We start from the raw sequence: 23,079 nt of genomic DNA on the forward strand, positions 1-23,079 counted from the left end.
TCAATGAAATCAAATATTGTTTTTTTCCTATAGGAACTTTATAAATGAATTAACAAAACAAAACAAAAATGCATTTTAATGCAGTAAATGGCTTTTTATTCTGGTTTACATCTTCCTTTTAAGAGTAGTAATTCTGTTTTTGACAAAAAATTTCACAGCCAACCAATCTGTCTTTCAACAATAGGATTCACGCTATAGGTTCTGCTTTTATACAGGCCTCACAATGTTGTTTTCCTGGCACTGTGCAAGTTTTGATGAACCTGTTCAGATGTTTTTCAACAGCTTTCACCTCATTGGTCTCCCATTTCCTTTTCTTAACCACCTTGACACCTGAATAAATGCAGGACAACATCAGTCAAAACATACAATGTTTTTCCATTTCATAACAGCTTGCCATAATGTTTATCAGACTATACCTTTGGGAACTAATGTGATACTAGTTGGTTCTGATGCTGGTGTTGCTGTTTGGTTCTGATGCTGATTGGTTTCCTGGGCTTGCTTTGTAGATGTTTCTATGTCCAGTTCTGCTCCAATCTAGTTAAACACAAATTAAATGCATCAAACTAAAAGAATAAGTGGCAAAGAACATCCAATAATAGTAATAATGATAATGACAAGAAAAAAGTGTTTACTGAAGAAAAAGAAAAAAGACTGAAAGATAAAAAATAAAAATAAATATTGGTGGCTGCTGGGGCTGTCAATCACTGATCACCCTTCATCACGACCAGCTCAGTAAGAGATACCAATCAAGGACAGGGCTGAACTGTAACATGCTGCAGAGCATAACTATTTTTTTTTTAATATGTCACAAAAATAACAGGGCTTAGTTACTGCTAGCAAGCCATACAATTACATATGTCAGCTGAAAACCATCCAACGCAGCTACAAAGTCGATCGATCATTCCATTTTTATCCAAAAGTTGTGGTTTTGCTACGGGGTTCCTAAGATATTTCTAGATACTTGTTTTTACACCAGTTCAACTGTGCACAAAAAGGTAATGGTAAATCACTTCTTTATTCTACCAAGAACATGCCCAATATTAAAAACATGTTGCCATACAATAATCAAGAGGAACACTAATTCTGAAACTATTTTAAGGCTAAACACACCAATCAAAGTAATTATTTTTAATAAAATTCTTATATTCTTATATCCTATGCCAATACTGTTAGAGTACATTGTACATTGTGGGGACTTGACATTTACTAAATAAAAAACACATGAAATATAATAGTTTCATACCATTTTGCAGAAAGTAGACTCTTGCAGTGATTGTTGGATGCCATGGTAATAGTCTCCAGAGGCACAATCTGGCTCCAGACCTTTACTGTCTGTTGTCATTCCACTTTTTGTCACCTGAAATGGGCACAACAGTCACTAACATGTCCGATATTAAAAGCATGTTGCCATACAATAAACAAGAGAAACACTAATAAGTGGTAGAAACTATTTTAAGGCTAAACACACCAATTGAACTATTTATTTTTTTAATAAACCTCATTCTTTTTTAACAGCTGCTTTGTGGGGACTTGAATGAAATCCTATGCCAATACTGTTAGAGTACATTGTACATTGTGGGGACTTGACGTTTACTAAATACAAAACACCTGAAATATAATAGTTTCATACCATTTTGCAGAAAGTAGAGTCTTGAAGTGTATGTTGGGTGCCATGGTGATTGTCTCCAGAGGCACAATCTGGCTCCAGACCTTTGCTGTCTGCTGTCGTTCCACTTTTTGTCACCTGAAATGGGCACAACAGTCACTAACATGTCCGATATTAAAAGCATGTTGCCATACAATTAACAAGAGAAACACTAATAAGTAGTAGAAACTATTTTAAGGCTAAACACACCAATCAAACTAATTATTTTTAATAAAATCCTTATATTCTTATATCCTATGCCAATACTGTTAGAGTACATTGTACATTGTGGGGACTTGACGTTTACTAAATAAAAAACACATGAAATATAATAGTTTCATACCATTTTGCAGAAAGTAGACTCTTGCAGTGATTGTTGGGTGCCATGGTGATAGTCTCCAGAGGCACAATCTGGCTCCAGACCTTTACTGTCTGTTGTCATTCCACTTTTTGTCACCTGAAATGGGCACAACAGTCACTAACATGTCCGATATTAAAAGCATGTTGCCATACAATAAACAAGAGAAACACTAATAAGTGGTAGAAACTATTTTAAGGCTAAACACACCAATTTAACTATTTATTTTTTTAATAAACCTCATTCTTTTTTAAAAGCTGCTTTGTGGGGACTTGAATGAAATCCTATGCCAATACTGTTAGAGTACATTGTACATTGTGGGGACTTGACGTTTACTAAATACAAAACACCTGAAATATAATAGTTTCATACCATTTTGCAGAAAGTAGAGTCTTGAAGTGTATGTTGGGTGCCATGGTGATTGTCTCCAGAGGCACAATCTGGCTCCAGACCTTTGCTGTCTGCTGTCGTTCCACTTTTTGTCACCTGAAATGGGCACAACAGTCACTAACATGTCCGATATTAAAAACATGTTGCCATACAATAAACAAGAGGAACACTAATAAGTAGTAGAAACTATTTTAAGGCTAAACACACCAATCAAACTAATTATTTTTAATAAACTTCTTATATTCTTATATCCTATGCCAATACTGTTAGAGTACATTGTACATTGTGGGGACTTGACGTTTACTAAATAAAAAACACATGAAATATAATAGTTTCATACCATTTTGCAGAAAGTAGACTCTTGCAGTGATTGTTGGGTGCCATGGTGATAGTCTCCAGAGGCACAATCTGGCTCCAGACCTTTACTGTCTGTTGTCATTCCACTTTTTGTCACCTGAAATGGGCACAACAGTCACTAACATGTCCGATATTAAAAGCATGTTGCCATACAATAAACAAGAGAAACACTAATAAGTGGTAGAAACTATTTTAAGGCTAAACACACCAATTGAACTATTTATTTTTTTAATAAACCTCATTCTTTTTTAACAGCTGCTTTGTGGGGACTTGAATGAAATCCTATGCCAATACTGTTAGAGTACATTGTACATTGTGGGGACTTGACGTTTACTAAATACAAAACACCTGAAATATAATAGTTTCATACCATTTTGCAGAAAGTAGAGTCTTGAAGTGTATGTTGGGTGCCATGGTGATTGTCTCCAGAGGCACAATCTGGCTCCAGACCTTTGCTGTCTGCTGTCGTTCCACTTTTTGTCACCTGAAATGGGCACAACAGTCACTAACATGTCCGATATTAAAAGCATGTTGCCATACAATTAACAAGAGAAACACTAATAAGTAGTAGAAACTATTTTAAGGCTAAACACACCAATCAAACTAATTATTTTTAATAAAATCCTTATATTCTTATATCCTATGCCAATACTGTTAGAGTACATTGTACATTGTGGGGACTTGACGTTTACTAAATAAAAAACACATGAAATATAATAGTTTCATACCATTTTGCAGAAAGTAGACTCTTGCAGTGATTGTTGGGTGCCATGGTGATAGTCTCCAGAGGCACAATCTGGCTCCAGACCTTTACTGTCTGTTGTCATTCCACTTTTTGTCACCTGAAATGGGCACAACAGTCACTAACATGTCCGATATTAAAAGCATGTTGCCATACAATAAACAAGAGAAACACTAATAAGTGGTAGAAACTATTTTAAGGCTAAACACACCAATTTAACTATTTATTTTTTTAATAAACCTCATTCTTTTTTAAAAGCTGCTTTGTGGGGACTTGAATGAAATCCTATGCCAATACTGTTAGAGTACATTGTACATTGTGGGGACTTGACGTTTACTAAATACAAAACACCTGAAATATAATAGTTTCATACCATTTTGCAGAAAGTAGAGTCTTGAAGTGTATGTTGGGTGCCATGGTGATTGTCTCCAGAGGCACAATCTGGCTCCAGACCTTTGCTGTCTGCTGTCGTTCCACTTTTTGTCACCTGAAATGGGCACAACAGTCACTAACATGTCCGATATTAAAAACATGTTGCCATACAATAAACAAGAGGAACACTAATAAGTAGTAGAAACTATTTTAAGGCTAAACACACCAATCAAACTAATTATTTTTAATAAACTTCTTATATTCTTATATCCTATGCCAATACTGTTAGAGTACATTGTACATTGTGGGGACTTGACGTTTACTAAATAAAAAACACATGAAATATAATAGTTTCATACCATTTTGCAGAAAGTAGACTCTTGCAGTGATTGTTGGATGCCATGGTAATAGTCTCCAGAGGCACAATCTGGCTCCAGACCTTTACTGTCTGTTGTCATTCCACTTTTTGTCACCTGAAATGGGCACAACAGTCACTAACATGTCCGATATTAAAAGCATGTTGCCATACAATAAACAAGAGAAACACTAATAAGTGGTAGAAACTATTTTAAGGCTAAACACACCAATTTAACTATTTATTTTTTTAATAAACCTCATTCTTTTTTAACAGCTGCTTTGTGGGGACTTGAATGAAATCCTATGCCAATACTGTTAGAGTACATTGTACATTGTGGGGACTTGACGTTTACTAAATAAAAAACACATGAAATATAATAGTTTCATACCATTTTGCAGAAAGTAGACTCTTGAAGTGTATGTTGGGTGCCATGGTGATTGTCTCCAGAGGCACAATCTGGCTCCAGACCTTTGCTGTCTGCTGTCGTTCCACTTTTTGTCACCTGAAATGGGCACAACAGTCACTAACATGTCCGATATTAAAAACATGTTGCCATACAATAAACAAGAGGAACACTAATAAGTGGTAGAAACTATTTTAAGGCTAAACACACCAATCAAACTAATTATTTTTAATAAACTTCTTATATTCTTATATCCTATGCCAATACTGTTAGAGTACATTGTACATTGTGGGGACTTGACGTTTACTAAATAAAAAACACATGAAATATAATAGTTTCATACCATTTTGCAGAAAGTAGACTCTTGCAGTGATTGTTGGGTGCCATGGTGATTGTCTCCAGAGGCACAATCTGGCTCCAGACCTTTACTGTCTGTTGTCATTCCACTTTTTGTCACCTGAAATGGGCACAACAGTCACTAACATGTCCGATATTAAAAACATGTTGCCATATAATAAACAAGAGGAATACTAATAAGTGGTAGAATCAATTTTACGGCTAAACACACCAATCAAACTATTTATTTTTAATAAAACTCTTATATTTTTAAATAGGCACTGTGTGGGACTTTGTGTAAACCATTCATTTGAAAAGACATTGTGGGGACTCAGTGGGGGAGCTGCACCATTTGCCGAATGAAATCCTTTGCCAATACTGTTACAGTACGTTGTGGGGACTTGACGTTTACTATGTAAAAAACACCTGAAATATAATAGTTTCATACCATTTTGCAGAAAGCAGACTCTTGCAGTGATTGTTGGGTGCCATGGTGATTGTCTCCAGAGGCACAATCTGGCTCCAGACCTTTACTGTCTGTTGTCATTCCACTTTTTGTCACCTGAAATGGGCACAACAGTCACTAACATGTCCGATATTAAAAACATGTTGCCATATAATAAACAAGAGGAACACCCATAAGTGGTAGAAACTATTTTAAGGCTAAACACACCAATCAAACTATTTATTTTTAATAAAACTCTTATATTTTTAAATAGGCACTGTGTGGGGACTTTGTGTAAACCATTCATTTGAAAAGACGTTGTGGGGACTCAGTGGGGGAGGTGCACCACTTGCTGAATGAAATCCTATGCCAATACTGTTACAGTACGTTGTGGGGACTTGACGTTTACTATCTAAAAAAACACCTGAAATATAGTTTCATACTATTTTGCAGAAAGTAGACTCTTGCTGTGATTGTTGGGTGCCATGGTGATTGTCTCCAGAGGCACAATCTGGCTCCAGACCTTTGACGTCCGCTGTCATTCCACTTTTTGTTACCTGAAATGGGTACAACAGTCACTAACATGTCCGATATTAAAAGCATGTTGCCATACAATAAACAAGAGAAACACTAACAAGTGGTAGAAACTATTTTAAGGCTAAACACACCAATCAAACTATTTATTTTTAATAAAACTCTTATATTTTTAAATAGGCACTGTGTGGGACTTTGTGTAAACCATTCATTTGAAAAGACATTGTGGGGACTCAGTGGGGGAGGTGCACCACTTGCCGAATGAAATCCTTTGCCAATACTGTTACAGTACATTGTGGGGACTTGACGTTTACTATGTAAAAAACACCTGAAATATAATAGTTTTATACCATTTTGCAGAAAGCAGACTCTTGCAGTGATTGTTGGGTGCCATGGTGATTGTCTCCAGAGGCACAATCTGGTTCTAGACCTTTACTGTCCGCTGTCGTTCCACTTTTTTTCACCTGAAATGGGCACAACAGTCACTAACACGCCAGAATGTTGCCGTACCATAAATAAGAGAAACACTGATTAATGGCAGAAAATACTTTTATCATCTCCACTTAACATATAGCAGCAATTTGTAGTTCTACATTTCTAGAATTTAGTCAATCTGATTCTCTGCATACTTTATCATGTTCTTCAATGGTCAGGACCACCACAGAGCAGGTATGATTTGGGCAGTGGATTTTTATCAGCACTACATTTACACTGATGTGGTTGTGGTGGTGTGTTAGGGCGTGTTGTGCTGGTTTAAGTAGATTACACACTCACACACACTGATATTGTGGTGATAGTATAAACGCAGCGCTAGTAATGATTCACCACCCTAATAATACCTGATCTGTGGCTGTACAATGGGTGTCCTGACCACTGAAGAACAGGGTAAAGGGTGGTCAACAAAGTATGCAAGGAATCAGATGGACTAAATTCTGGATCTGTAGAACTTCAAGGTGCTCCTCTATGGTATGTGGAGCTCATAAAATAGACACGTTTAGAAGCAAGTAGGTGGTTTTAATGTTAAGGCTTATCAGGGTGTGTAAAGCAAGTGTAAGACACAGCACTGTATACTGGTGTATATCCCAACTGATGTACATGAGTTCAGAAATCACACCTAGTGTTATACATTTCCTATACTGGTGGAGTACATACACATAGCATTTACAGTGTGTAAGCTGCATGAACAAAAGTCGTTTTCCTTACTTGAATCTCAGAACCAGATCTGTGCTGTGAATGTTTGGTGAAATGCTGATCAACTTCAGAGGCAGTTTCTGACTCCAGGTGACTACTGCCTGCTTCCGGTCCACTTTCTGACACCTAAAATGATAACATCAGCCACTATTAAACTTATAAGGTAGAAGGGTACCAGTTATTATCAGCTACCATTGGAAATCAAGTGGATGACTAAAGAGGTAGTTAGTTGTTTTTAATTTATCTATCGGCTTCTGGTCAGTTGCCTTGGTTTTGAGAAGGACTGTGTGTTTATATATAAGAAAGAACTACAGTGGCTTTATCTCATTTGGAAACTGAGTTTGAGGATATCGCAGAGCTGTCAAATCACACTTGTGAAAGTGTTTTTTTTTTAATAATTTGACAGTTTAGTTTGAGAATTTGAGCTGCAAGAGAAAAGTAAAATGTATGACTGATAAAATGGGTAGAAAAACATTAGGCAGAAGTCAAAGGTGTATAAAACATTTGTATAAGGATTTTATACATGTAACATTTGAGTAGCTTCCATCAGGCAAATGGTATCTAATGCCAAGAGACACCAGGAATATTTAAAAGAGGTCACCTTTACTGAAATGCAGTGGAAATTATCATTTCTTTGTAAATAGGTTTTATAATCGCTTGTATACTACACTACAGTTAATAGTTTGTTGTGAGTGTGTGTGTGTGTTGTTGTTGTTGTTGTTGTAGGTGTATATACATTGTCAAAGTTTTGTCACAAGTGACCAAAGATGAATTTCCACATTCTTACTTTACTCCTCCAGGGACAATCACCATCTCCATAGTTATATGTAATCTCCACTCCAGATGTGATGTCTCTTAAAGCAAAAAGACACAACCGGGGCCTTCCTTCCAAAATGATTCTCTTCATTTTGCAGTTGGGGTTAATATGGTCTTCCAAGAATGCCATCATCTCTTGCAGCATCAATACTGAATTTGAACAAACAGAAGACAGATAATTTGTGACAAAATATATTATTTTAGCTGTAGATAGTTTTAGTTGAGATTGTTCTAGAATTCAAACCTAATCAAACCAAACATTACATTCTGAGGTGAGGTACACGACATTTTGTTAAATAGAAATACTACTGAACTAAATAATGACTACAAAGTACAGTATATGTACATGTTTTCTGTAACCCCTGCCAGGAAAAACAGCAGAGACAGGCATGGATGCACATGTTGTGTGTGCTGGTCAACAGAAATGGATGTTGATAAACTGATGACCATGCTGAGCTCTCCACTTAACCCAGTACCAGCCCAGCATTAACCGGCATAGAGCAACATAGATCAGCTTAGACCAGTATGAAATATGCACTGGTTTGTAGAAAGAAGGCCTGGATTTTTAAGAAGGTAAATGTATTTTTCCCCTAAGCATTTTTTTTCCATTTTCTGCCTGAAATTACATACAAACATCTTTAGGCTTTCTCCTCAGGCAGAGAAACTAGAGTCAATTTTATGAAAAGCCTTAAAAAATGTAAAATAAAACATTTAAAGGTATTGAAATTAATCTGCAGCGGTCAATATCTGATAAAAAAAATGAGAAAATGTAAAAAATAAAAAGGTAAACACACTCCTAAATTTCATTTTATAATCTAGATATCAGTGACTTCAAACTGAAGAGTTAATGTCCAACAGTTTGAAGTTATTGAAGGTGGAGTAGACAGTGAACCGGGGCCTGGCCAAGTGTCTCCAAAGACTACAACCTCTCCATAAAGATAATGATTCATTTTACTGCAGAAAAAAATAAAAATAAATTATATATATATATATATTCAAGTCATATATATAATCTAGACTTAATGGCAACATTTACAATGTTTTTCTTTACAAACTAGACTCCTGCAGCTCTCCAAGTGCCCTTTTACCCTGAACAAACAGGAGAAGGGTTTATTCTTGTTGTATTTTATTCTGATATTTACTCGTTTCTAACGCAGAAGTGTCCCTTCAGAGGCCAGTCGTTTTGGAGGAGGGAGCTTCACTCTGGTTTGCTGTGACTCCCTCACACCCCTCCGTGTGTTTAAATCGCCTCAGCGGGGGAAGGGCAGCCAGTCAAAGACCTCTAATCTCTGAAAACATGTTTATTGTCTTGATTGTTTTTTGTTGTGATTGTTGTGGCCAAATAAAACCGTCGGAGTCGTCTCTCGCGGTGCAGGCCGCTGAAACACGGGCCTGTGTTTGTCCCGCCTCCTTGGTCACGCGTCGTCATGACTCTGCCCCTGATTGGTCTGCAGGCTTGATTGACGTGTCGCTGGAAAGCTAAGAGCCTATGCCACACGACCATAAGAGTTCCTTAAGGGAGACCCACGGGGATAATGTTTAATTATTTAAAAATATGCTGTACCGTGTTTTTAAACTGTGTTTTTTAAACTCACACAAACACGAGGATCACAAACACACGGACTGACGGAAAGGCACGAGGTAAGCGCTGGTGTGATTTGTTTTTGTGTGAATCACTTCTGGGCTCATGACGCAGGAGTTTAATTTTTTTAAAAGAAAGAGAGAGACACCATGTTTTTAATAACATTCTTTCAGTTTTAACTCCATTTCCACACATTCACTGTCACTAATCTGTCCATAACTTTCCTGGCAAGGTGTATTTCGACCAAAATACTCGTTTTCCGAGAGAAATTAAAAAATAAAACGGCATCATTAATGAAAAGCTGGGACTCTAATCTTTAACGTGACACTGTGTCTGTCTTAGACCTGTAACAGATATAAACACAACCTCACACCTGAACAGATAAAGAAAAGCCTGTGTACTCACGTCCAGATGAAGTCAAACATAACTCCTCTCAGGGCGCTGCGGTGAACGCTCCGTCTCCTCCGGCCTTCCTCCGGGGGTCAGCTCTCCTCTGTTCTCCAGCACCAAGCTTCCTTTAGTGAAGTCCGACACCGCGAACACTCCTCCGCCTTATTTACGAACCACAGACCGCACTAAACTCACCGGCTTTCCGAAATCAAAGTTTAATCCGAGTTAAACTGCCGTTATATTCGCTCACCTTTAAATGAATCGATGTATTTAACCTCGAGCCCCGCTTCGTCGCGACCCGCGGTGACGTGAAAAACGGCGTTCAAAATAACAAACGATTCACTGAATATTCACTGGTTCCACCAACTCTTAACACACCTCTCTGAAAAGTGCACTAAAGGTTCATAAACAGCTTAGCATTAGCAAAACAAACGGACTGGAGACCATTAAATGCCTCATCAGGGCTGCGTTAACCACGGGGAACTAGATAAATGCTCAGAATAGAGCGCCGCTTAGACTCAAACGCTAAATTGACAGTAGTTTACGCTCCACTTTTTTATTTAATAAAAGCGCTGAGTGATATAAGACTTAAACATTTAGTTTCAAGGCAAAACTCACAGATTCTATGTTTGTTCGACTAACTCCTCTTGTGACTGCGTATAATGAAGCCTTTCTTAACGAGCTACCTCATTGGCCCGTTTCAACCAATCAGAAGTCAGGATTTCTGTACCACGTGATCAAGTGTGCTAACGGCCCCAACAGCAAAACCTATGTCAACAGGGGGCGTGCACACACACTGAGCACTTGCTCCCTATACACTCGCACACTTTTGTCAGGGCTATGACCATCTTGGGGACTATTGAGATTTTGAAGGGGCGGGTACAGTTCGACAAAATAGACACGCTGCAATGGTTAACTTTGTGGGGACTCGATTTTAGGTCCCCACGATGACACAGGTCCCCACTTTATTGGTGTGTATTCAGGTCAATGTCCCCATATTATAAGGTTTACAAACACACACACACACACACACACACACACACACACACACACACACACACACACACCAGTGCATGAATGTGCTTGTCTGTGCACACACTGAGATCATCTCTGTAGTGTATGGGCATGTGTGTGTGTGTGTGTGTGTGTGTGTGTGTGCGTGTGTGTGTGCGTGTGTGTGTGTGTGTGTGAGAGAGAGAGAGAGAGAGAGAGTGTGTGTGTGTGTGTTATAATCAAATCAGTGGGATTTGCTGCTGTGCCTGAGAGTGCCCTGTAGATATCCCTCAGGCTTTTATATCCCTAGAGAAACAGCTATCACTTTCTCACACACACACACACACACACACACACACACACACACACACAGGTCTTATAGTTGCACAATCAACCCTGTATTTAAGGAGTAATAAGTCAATTCTACCATGAAAAAGCCGGAGTTAATAGTTATTATTTTTTTTTGTCTCTGAATGAAGCAATTCATGCTAGAGCAAGTTTCTAAAAGGAGATGGCCACGCTTAAAACAGATGTACTTCAGAAACTCTCACACATCCAGACCACTGAGTGTCAGCATAAGAGCTAGTTCAAACTGTGAAGCCGAATATTTGGAAAAAATGGATGAATGAATCGTTAGAAAACAAAATGTACAAAATATATTCCCTTGAAATGTCTTTCAAAATTCTCAAAAATATATCTATGATGCAGTAATCCATAAAGTAAAACTATTTAATGGACTACTTTATTAAAAAAAAAATGACATCAGCATCTAATTACTGATTACAGGTTTATACTTCTTTATATATATCTCCTTATCATAATAATCAGAGTGAGATGACGTGAGTGATGATCAATCACAGACGCTGACAGAAAACCGACACAGCAGCTTTTCTGCACTCGCTCAAGGCAAGATTTGGGAGCAGCCAACCTCTGCTTTTATGATATGATCCAGAATTGTAAACTGTGCACTTGTTATCAGATTTTACAGCGTCCTCCATAAATATTGGAACCACTAGTCAATGTAATCAAATACGGTCTATAATAACACTCTTTACGCTTTATCATCGTGATCTTTCACATAAATCAGGAACAAAATCTAAGTCAAAACATTCACTTTAAGAAAGAGTTTAGGGTTTTTTCTGTTGAACCTTGAAAGAGGTCTTGCTCAAGTTTACCAAGAGTGACAATATTGTGTGACTGGAGGGGGTCCTTCACAGGGCAACACACACACACTCACACCTACGGACAGTTTTGAGTCACCACTCCACCTACCAACGTGTGGTTTTTTGGAAACCCACGCAGACACAGGGAGAACACACCACACTCCTCACAGACAGTCACCCGGAGGAAACCCACACAGACACAGAGAGAACACACCACACTCCTCACAGAGAGTCACCCGGAGGAAACCCACGCAGACACAGGGAGAACACACCACACTCCTCACAGACAGTCACCCAGAGGAAACCCACACAGACACAGGGAGAACACACCACACTCCTCACAGACAGTCACCCGGAGGAAACCCACGTAGACACAGAGAGAACACACCACACTCCTCACAGACAGTCACCCAGAGGAAACCCACACAGACACAGAGAGAACACACCACACTCCTCACAGAGAGTCACCCGGAGGAAACCCACGCAGACACAGGGAGAACACACCACACTCCTCACAGACAGTCACCCAGAGGAAACCCACACAGACACAGGGAGAACACACCACACTCCTCACAGACAGTCACCCGGAGGAAACCCACGTAGACACAGAGAGAACACACCACACTCCTCACAGACAGTCACCCAGAGGAAACCCACACAGACACAGGGAGAACACACCACACTCCTCACAGACAGTCACCCGGAGGAAACCCACGTAGACACAGAGAGAACACACCACACTCCTCACAGACAGTCACCCAGAGGAAACCCACACAGACACAGAGAGAACACACCACACTCCTCACAGAGAGTCACCCGGAGGAAACCCACGCAGACACAGGGAGAACACACCACACTCCTCACAGACAGTCACCCAGAGGAAACCCACACAGACACAGGGAGAACACACCACACTCCTCACAGACAGTCACCCGGAGGAAACCCACGTAGACACAGAGAGAACACACCACACTCCTCACAGACAGTCACCCAGAGGAAACCCACACAGACACAGGGAGAACACACCACACTCCTCACAGACAGTCACCCGGAGGAAACCCACGCAGACACAGAGAGAACACACCACACTCCTCACAGACAGTCACCCAGAGGAAACCCACACAGACACAGGGAGAACACACCACACTCCTCACAGACAGTCACCCGGAGGAAACCCACGTAGACACAGAGAGAACACACCACACTCCTCACAGACAGTCACCCAGAGGAAACCCACACAGACACAGAGAGAACACACCACACTCCTCACAGAGAGTCACCCGGAGGAAACCCACGCAGACACAGGGAGAACACACCACACTCCTCACAGACAGTCACCCGGAGGAAACCCACGCAGACACAGAGAGAACACACCACACTCCTCACAGACAGTCACCCAGAGGAAACCCACGCAGACACAGGGAGAACACACCACACTCCTCACAGACAGTCACCCGGAGGAAACCCACACAGACACAGAGAGAACACACCACACTCCTCACAGAGAGTCACCCGGAGGAAACCCACGCAGACACAGGGAGAACACACCACACTCCTCACAGACAGTCACCCGGAGGAAACCCACGCAGACACAGAGAGAACACACCACACTCCTCACAGACAGTCACCTGGAGGAAACCCACGCAGACACAGAGAGAACACACCACACTCCTCACAGACAGTCACCTGGAGGAAACCCACGCAGACACAGAGAGAACACACCACACTCCTCACAGACAGTCACTCGGAGAGGGACTCAAACCCACAACCTCCAGGCCCCTGGAGTTGTGTGACTGCGACACTAAATAATTAAATAATAAACATTATTATTTAAAGAAAATAAAGTTGAAATGTCTGATTTGAAAGAAGTGCATTAAGTTATAGTCATAAGAGTGAACAGAAAGCTTCATCAGAATGTATGTATTACTCTCAATGATTCAGATCACCTCCAGATCCCTTATAGAGCAACTGAGACCGGCAAACCAGTTCCTTCAGTTGTCCTTTAGATTTACTCGAGGGCGGTTGTGCAGCTTTTCTACGAGGTGCAATCAATCAATCGAACAATCACTAAATAACAAACACTGAAAAGTTTCTCAGGGAAAAAGTGGATGCCGACACTTACATGAGACTAGAACTATGCATGGTTCCCTTAGACAAATCATGGATATGTGTTAACAGCGTTAAAAACATTGTGTTGTTAAACCTATTAACACATCAGCCACCTCTATAAATATTATTAATTACTTGTTTTGTTTTGCCATATTTCTGCAGCTGAGGACTTTCCAGGTCAGAGACAGATCTCTGTCTATAACAAACCTTCTTGATGTAAATATCTTCCTGATGTCTTTCCACAGCGCACTGAACGATTGCTTAGGAATCCGATCTAAACCAGAGAGCTTCTGTTATCTAGAACCCTCGGGCAGTACACTCGTTTGATTTATTCTGGCTCTACCCCAGCCATCAATCAAACCCTAGAACAGTGATTAGTGGCTTGGGTTAACATCACTGTGTGAAACAATGTTTTTTTTTAATTCATGGGATAATTTCCGTAAAACGACTTGAGTTTGTGGATTCAGGCAGGACTCATATCACCAAGAAACACAGGTAAAATTGTGGAGATTAACGTGGGCTAGAAGGCACAAATAGTCCCAAATAAAACCTTTCTATGTTAGTTTTATTTTCCACTTTTAGGTCCTACTTTGTGTAATTGCTGATAGTTCACTGATTAAATGAAAGGGGCTTCTGTTGGTCTGGGTTCTCTTACCCAAGCTGCAGGAGGACACTCCTCTCCATGTCCTGGTATCTGTGTCTCTCCTCGTCCACCTCTCTCCTCTGTTTCTGCAGAGGATCGTCCAGCACCTTCAGCTGCTCAGACACCTTTTCCATCATGTCCCGCTCCATCTGCTGCAGCATAAACCTCACTGACTCTTGGTTCTGCAGCTGGAAACACACACACACACAGGTACTCGTCACACTCCTCACTCAATACTCAACATAAACACTTAACCATTAACATGGAGTGGGGAATAGACTCACACTTTTCACGTAGTTTTTCCTTTTAAATTAACTTAGGTAAATAGGGCTATATTCATTCATTGTCTGTAACCCTTATCCAGTTCAGGGTCGCGGTGGGTCCAGAGCCTACCTGGAATCATTGGGCGCAAGGCGGGAATACACCCTGGAGGGGGCGCCAGTCCTTCACAGGGCAACACACACTCACACATTCACTCACACACTCACACCTACGGACACTTTTGAGTCACCAATCCACCTACTAACGTGTGTTTTTTGGACTGTGGGAGGAAATCGAAGCACCCGAAGGAAACCCACGCAGACACAGGGAGAACACACCAAATCCTCACAGACAGTCACCCAAAGGAAACCCACGCAGACACAGAGAGAACACACCAAATCCTCACAGACAGTCACCCGAAGGAAACCCACGCAGACACAGGGAGAACACACCACACTCCTCACAGACAGTCACCCGGAGGAAACCCACGCAGACACAGGGAGAACACACCACACTCCTCACAGACAGTCACCCAGAGGAAACCCCCACAGACACAGGGAGAACACACCACACTCCTCACAGACAGTCACCCGGAGGAAACCCACGCAGACACAGGGAGAACACACCACACTCCTCACAGACAGTCACCTGGAGGAAACCCACGCAGACACAGGGAGAACACACCACACTCCTCACAGACAGTCACCCGAAGGAAACCCACGCAGACACAGGGAGAACACACCACACTCCTCACAGACAGTCACCCGGAGGAAACCCACGCAGACACAGGGAGAACACACCACACTCCTCACAGACAGTCACCCAGAGGAAACCCCCACAGACACAGGGAGAACACACCACACTCCTCACAGACAGTCACCCGGAGGAAACCCACGCAGACACAGGGGAGAACACACCACACTCCTCACAGACAGTCACCCGGAGGAAACCCACGCAGACACAGAGAGAACACACCAAATCCTCACAGACAGTCACCCGAAGGAAACCCACGCAGACACAGGGAGAACACACCACACTCCTCACAGACAGTCATCCAGAGGAAACCTCCACAGACACAGGGAGAACACTCCACACTCCTCACAGACAGTCATCCAGAGGAAACCCCCACAGACACAGAGAGAACACACCACACTCCTCACAGACAGTCACCCGGAGGAAACCCACACAGACACAGGGAGAACACACCACACTCCTCACAGACAGTCACCCGGAGGAAACCCACACAGACACAGAGAGAACACACCACACTCCTCACAGACAGTCACCCGGACCGGGAATCGATCCCATAACCTGCAGGTCCCTGGAGCTGTGTGACTGCAACACTACCTGCTGCACCACTGAGTCGCTTTATGCCATAACGATAATATAATATATCATAACGATGCAATTACAGTTCTTTAAGGAGCAAAATCCTATTTAATAATATTCAGACATATTTAACCAAAAGTGGTTAAAATACAGGGTATGTTCATTTTTATGTAAACAAACACACTAGTAAACACGATGGACAACATAGAGGTCATCAACAGATACTAAGGAAATGTCAGATAAGTCTACTATGTAACCATGGCGATAGGCCCAATCGTATCAGCCCAGGAATTCAATATTTGTGCATCGCTACACATTCACATATTCCAGACCACTGTGAGGGTAAAAAAGCAAAACTTCTCTACTGTGACTGTGAAGTGGTCGCCTTCATATTTGTCTTCATTTAAACAGGCTGCTAAGTAATACACAGTAATAAAGAGTAAGTAAGGCTTGCCTGCATGTGTCTGAGCTGTTGGAGCTGCTGCCGGAGGGTGGAGACGTTCTTTTGGAAGCCGGCGAGGATGGAGCTGACGGGTGGCTCTGTGGCTGGAGGAGCCGACCCCGGGGAAGGTTCAGTCTGAAGAGCTGGACTTTTACACACAGCCACGGGGGACCCTCCTGTAAGAGCAGTAGAGCAAATGCACACTCAAACGGTGTCTTAAATCAGTGTGTTCCCCAGGTGTGCTATAGTTAAGAAGCTCTGTAGATCGACCAGCTTTCAAAGTAAACTAACTAATCCCATAATAATTAATAAACAGTGAAAACCTGACCGTTACACTTGCATGCATTTACGTATCATTAACTGTAAGAATGTTATAATGGGAATACAAACCTCCACTGTTTCCACTGTGAGCTGGAGACGCAGAAAGGGGTTTCTCACTGAAATCAGAGCCGTGACATCAGTTTGACATTAAACCAGTTTGAAATCGCAGGACAGATTAGTCGATAAGACATAGTTCACAGTGGTTAGACATGAAATGTCAGAATTGTCCAGAGTGGTGCAGATAGGATCCAGATGTCTGAGTCTCATGTCTGTTAAAGCTCCACAGAGAGAGATATTGCAGGATAACTGAATTATTTTTTATTGCTTTTATTTCACGGAACAATCACTGAATTAAGAACACCTACATTGTATCTACATCCATTTCTGTTTCTCTGCATACTTTCTTATCCTCTGTGGGGGTCCTGACCATTGAAGAGCAGCGTGAAATGGGGATAAGAATGTATGCAGAGGAGAAGAAGGAACTACAGTCTGTAATTGTATAACTACAAGTGCTCCTGCGTGGTCAATGGACCTAAACTGGGTAACGATCCATCAGTGATCGTTTGTGAGGAATAACATGAACAATATATAAAGCTCCTTGCTGAAACTTACCCGGGAGTCTCTTTGACACCGCTGGTATTTGTCCCCTTTAGAAGCGCATGCTGAACCAGACCAGTCAGACTTGCTATCTGTTGCTCCATAGCCTTCATTCGCTGGCTGAGGAACAAAAACACACAACAATGGCAATAACAATCACAATACGTATGCCACTTTGATCATCATACACTTGCCACAATTATGAAGTAACCTCAGATACACTTGTTTACGTTATTCCTTTAAAAAGTGTTCCTAAATAGCAGTTCAAACAACCATATAACTTCTTCTCAAACATGTTCAGACCCAAGAGAACAGTGGTGGAAGGGTTATATTTTCCTTTACTGTGGTTTGGCTTGATGTGGCTGCAATAAACACCGTATATTAACACCGACTTCTGTCCTGAGGAAGCGTACCTCGTGTCATCTCAGGTCAAGTCGCTTTATTCGGAGAGATACCGAGATAATACAAATCATTTTACCACACTGCTGTTTCATCATAATATTAGCACCTCAAGCTGTGGCTTCCACAGCTATTTTGTTGCTAGAAGGTTTAGAAGAAAACTAAAAACACTAACAGTTAACATCTGAAGTAAAACATGATCTGAACTGATTCAGGATCTGAATTTTATTGCCCTTTCTTGTTGTAACTTTGACCACACTACAGTAGCATTCATGGCTAGTAGGTATTTAAAATAGCAAACTAGAAAGCAAAATCAGCTAGGTGTCAATTCATCCATCCATTCATTATCTGTAAGCGCGTATCCAGTTCAGGGTCGCGGTGGGTCCAGAGCCTACTTGGAATCATTGGGCGCAAGGCGGGAATACACCCTGGAGGGGGCGCCAGTCCTTCACAGGGCAACACACACATTCACTCACACCTACGGACACTTTTGAGTCATCAATTTACCTACCAACGTGTGTTTTTGGACTGTGGAAGGAAACCGGAGCACCTGGAGGAAACCCACGCAGACACAGAGAGAACACACCACACTCCTCACAGACAGTCACCCGGAGGAAACCCACGCAGACACAGAGAGAACACACCACACTCCTCACAGACAGTCACCCGGAGGAAACCCATGTGGAGACAGAGAGAACACACCACACTCCTCACAGACAGTCACCCGGAGGAAACCCACGCAGACACAGAGAGAACACACCACACTCCTCACAGACAGTCACCCGGAGGAAACCCACGTGGACACAGGGAGAACACACCAACTCCTCACAGACAGTCTCCCGGAGCGGGAATCGAACCAACCTCCCGGTCCCTGGAGTTAACTGGAGCTACCTGCTACGCCATTGTGCCGCCCCAGCTATTTAATTTAAGTCAATCTGTAAACATGACACGTTTTGGATTTAGGTATCTGTATTAGATGTAAAAATAACATTTAAATATTTTATTGTAACGTTCATTCATTCATTATCTGTAAGCGACCCTGAATCTGTCCAGTTCAGGGTCGCGGTGGGTCCAGAGCCTACCTGGAATCATTGGGCGCAAGGGAGTAACACACCCTGGAGGGGGCGCCAGTACTTCGCAGGGTGACTTTTTTAACGTGATTGTAATTCAAAACTAAGATATTCTCCCATTTTTGGTATTGTACCGTAACTCTTGCATAAATTGTTATTTTACATTGAAAAAAACCCCTAAATATTAAGTATTAATACGCTATGACTATGCTAACATGCTAACACTGAAATCACCATATTTAAATCATCTAAACCAAACACATACTTTAGATAAAATATTATGCCCAAGAACATGTTTCGCTGAGGTTTTTCTGTTGGAATTCATATCAAATGCAGTGACAGATAAATACTTCTGCCTTGCTGTTTTCAAACTGCTTAATTTTTAGGTTATTTTTGGACAATAGTCATTTTTATTACTCTACCATAAAATGACAGGAAAGAGGAACAATAGTTTAAGTTTCCATTTCGAGTTACAAAAAAGCACTTTAAACCTTATTTGTACTCCTAATATTATTTGTTTTAAACCGCTTATCCAGTTTACAAATATGGCAGGTCAAGGTGCTCTTACCTTTGTGCATCTGTTGGTGTTGTCCCTTGAAATGGCCGGTCTCCATGGCCGGGTGGCAGGTCAGCAAATACGGGGGAGCTCATGTTTCTGACCCTTGGGACCACCTCCACAGCACCGTTGCTGTCCTTCCGTATAGATCTCCTCCCAGGCGAAGCCCTCTCCACCAGGTGAGTGTTTTGTCCAGGGTGAACGTCAATCATCCTGAACTCACCCATTCTGTGAGGGGAAGCGGGTGGGGTTTTAGGCCCGAGCGGAACCACGTGCTGGTTTTCGGAGTATTTCCGTGATTTCTGCCTGTACATGGAGTGCTGGGAAGAATCCGAGATCTCGGAATAGCGATGGGGTAGGAACACCGCTCCATCCGGGACGTCCTGTGAGGATGCCAAGCTCAGACGGGCCTCTGAAGCTCCGTATGGGTTTGGGCTCACGTCCTCATCTGGCTTGACATCGCGGCGCTCCAGGATGGCGCTGCTGCTGGGTGTTGCCGAGCGGGCCGCCGGGGCACTGGACAGACGTTCGCGGGGCAGGGTGGCGCTCCCCATTGTGCGAGAGCCGTAGGGAAGTCTGGAGGGCGAGGAGGGCATTGAACGAGCGGCTGGAGGAGACATGGAGCCCTGAACGTTGCGGATGGGGTTTTGAGGATGTGGCAGAGTGTGGACCAGGCTCTGTCCACTTGGGTGCTGTTTGTGGCCATACAGGCGCTCTCGGGAAATCTGAGAGTAAAGGGCAGACGTCAGAGATCAGCCACTATTTAGTTGATGATGTAAAATGTAAAATACAACATTAACCTCTTGGATAACCCTAACCCTAACCCTTATACATGATATGTATTTACAGAAATAGTTCTAAGTAGGGATGCACCGATCCGATATTAGGATCGGATATCGGTCCCAATATTAAAATGATCTGGATCGGGTATCAGATAAAGAAGCCGACCAATGGGATGGATCCATTCACTTTCTATTCAAGTTACACATTTTATTTTGAATTGCACTAAATGTTTGCATGTTTACAACGTCTGATTACATTTGACCAAGTTATTAGTTATTCGCAGATTCAGCTGCTATGATTTATTTTGGATTTCTGTTTACACTAAATATTTAATAATAAGATTGACTACTGTTTGAGTGTATGACTAAGCTACTTATTTGCACTTTTGTATGAAACATTTTTTCATTCATTCATTGTCTGTAACCCTTATCCAGTTCAGGGTCGCGGGGGGTCCAGAGCCTACCTGGAATCATTGGGTGCAAGGTGGGAATACACCCTGGAGGGGGCGCCAGTCCTTCACAGGGCAACACACACACTCACATATTCACTCACACACTCACACCTACGGACACTTTTGAGTCGTCAATCCACCCACCAATGTGTGTTTTTGGACTGTGGGAGGAACACACCAACTCCTCACACACAGTCACCCGGAGGAAACCCACGCAGACACCGGGAGAACACACCACACTCCTCACAGACAGTCACCCGGAGGAAACCCACACGGACACAGGGAGAACACACCAACTCCTCACACACAGTCACCCGGAGGAAACCCACGCAGACACAGGGAGAACACACCACACTCCTCACAGACAGTCACCCGGAGGAAACCCACACGGACACAGGTAGAACACACCACACTCCTCACAGACAGTCACCCGGAGGAAACCCACACAGACACAGGGAGAACACACCAACTCCTCACACACAGTCACCCGGAGGAAACCCACGCAGACACAGGGAGAACACACCACACTCCTCACAGACAGTCACCCGGAGGAAACCCACGTGGACACAGGGAGAACACACCACACTCCTCATAGACAGTCACCCGGAGGAAACCCACACAGACACAGAGAGAACACACCACACTCCTCACAGACAGTCACCCAGAGCAGGAATCGAACCCACAACCTCTGTGACTGCTACACTACTTGCTGCGCCACCATGCCACCCATGAAACATTTTATTTATTTTAATATATTGTAAGAAGGTTGTGCCAGGGTCCTGCATAATTGTTCGTTTTAGTGACAAATAAATAGCATTTCTATACATTTATATTTGTGTTAATTTATTTATTTTGTTAATATTTTTAACCCAAAAGGTGAGGTGTATGGTTTATAAATTCAGCAATGTGATCGGAACAGTATGGGGTATCGATACCGATATGCAAAGTTTACGTATCGGTATTGGTATCGGAACTGAAAAATTCGGATCGACGCATCCCTAGTTCTAAGGAAATGAGTCTGACCTTACGTTCCCTTAATTTCTTCAGTGAAAAGAGATGTGTTTGTTAAAGCGTTTATGGGCGATTCCTTTCAGGGAGAATGATCATGGTTATGGAAAAAAAACAAGCACCAACAACATTTCTTTTCTTCATGACTTAAAGAGGAATTTCCTCTGAACGGAGTCACAGTTGGATGGTGTGATGCGACAGATAAAAGGACGGAATTATTTGTGTCTGTTACCTGAGAAAACTTGCTATTCAGATTAATAACTAGCTCTGAAAGAGGGAAACGAAAGACACCATCTTGTGTCTGGGCTGGTGTGATTAAGTCTCGAGAATAATGGCAGAGTAAGATTTGAACAAAGGGCTGAATATGGCACCAACAATAGCCCTGTCTGGACCTGTCTCTGAGTAGTGGCCAGGCTTACACACGCAGGAATAAAGCAAAGAGCTGCAGGAGAATTAACAGAGTGTATCTATCATCATCTCCACTATTAGCACAACAGCAAGGAGGACGCCCGATTAAAAACTGTCAGCTCACTTGTAAGTGCCTTAGATCTATGCTGTTGATAAAGTTCACACACTCTTTTTGTAACACGGACACATAGTGATATATATATTTTACAACATCAAATGAACACAAATACAGACAAAATTCAAAATGCCATCCAAATTTTGGACAAACAGATCCTGCCGTCTACATCACGTTTTTTTAGGGACGTCAAGTTCTATGTAACAACGCCAAGCCACATTCTCTTTGTATTACAACATCATTGCTGTGTAATCAGAGTGTCTGCAGTCCAGACATGTCTGCCATTAAAATGTATGAAGTGTGAAATATGACAACGACAAAACTGGATCAGCTGGTGTCCTCTGTCACCAAAATGGTTTGTTAGAAGGAAGTGTTTTCTGGACATGGATTATTGCGCTCCACAGTAACATATGCACTTCATTTCCAACTTTTTTCAGGCATCAAACTTAGAATATGTAGAGAATATTGTGTTCTCGTGTTTTTAACTTAAAGAAATAATACAATTTAATAAT

General features: G+C 42.0%; 1 protein-coding gene and 1 long non-coding RNA gene across 3 annotated transcripts in view; both read right to left on the reverse strand.

Moving 5' to 3' along the window:
* LOC136678168 (uncharacterized) overlaps positions 1-1,357 on the reverse strand; it is a 1,753-nt gene extending 396 nt beyond the window's left edge. Inside the window, exons 1-3 of the long non-coding RNA XR_010796470.1 lie at positions 1,244-1,357; positions 417-534; positions 1-330 (exon numbers count right to left, since the gene is read on the reverse strand). The exon at positions 1-330 is cut by the window's left edge and continues 396 nt beyond it. This is a non-coding gene — a long non-coding RNA (uncharacterized lncRNA). The remainder of the gene's footprint in view (positions 331-416; positions 535-1,243) is intronic.
* LOC136678167 (sickle tail protein-like) overlaps positions 1-23,079 on the reverse strand; it is a 54,146-nt gene that overhangs the window by 17,362 nt on the left and 13,705 nt on the right. For both annotated transcript variants that reach the window (XM_066656093.1, XM_066656092.1), the window contains exons 5-9: positions 19,815-20,527; positions 17,793-17,897; positions 17,250-17,296; positions 16,872-17,035; positions 14,840-15,015 (exon numbers count right to left, since the gene is read on the reverse strand). In XM_066656093.1, the coding sequence (XP_066512190.1) occupies positions 14,840-15,015; positions 16,872-17,035; positions 17,250-17,296; positions 17,793-17,897; positions 19,815-20,527 (1,205 nt within the window). The remainder of the gene's footprint in view (positions 1-14,839; positions 15,016-16,871; positions 17,036-17,249; positions 17,297-17,792; positions 17,898-19,814; positions 20,528-23,079) is intronic.

This window comes from Hoplias malabaricus, chromosome Y, assembly GCF_029633855.1.
Source record: "Hoplias malabaricus isolate fHopMal1 chromosome Y, fHopMal1.hap1, whole genome shotgun sequence".
Classification (NCBI taxonomy): Eukaryota; Metazoa; Chordata; class Actinopteri; order Characiformes; family Erythrinidae; genus Hoplias; species Hoplias malabaricus.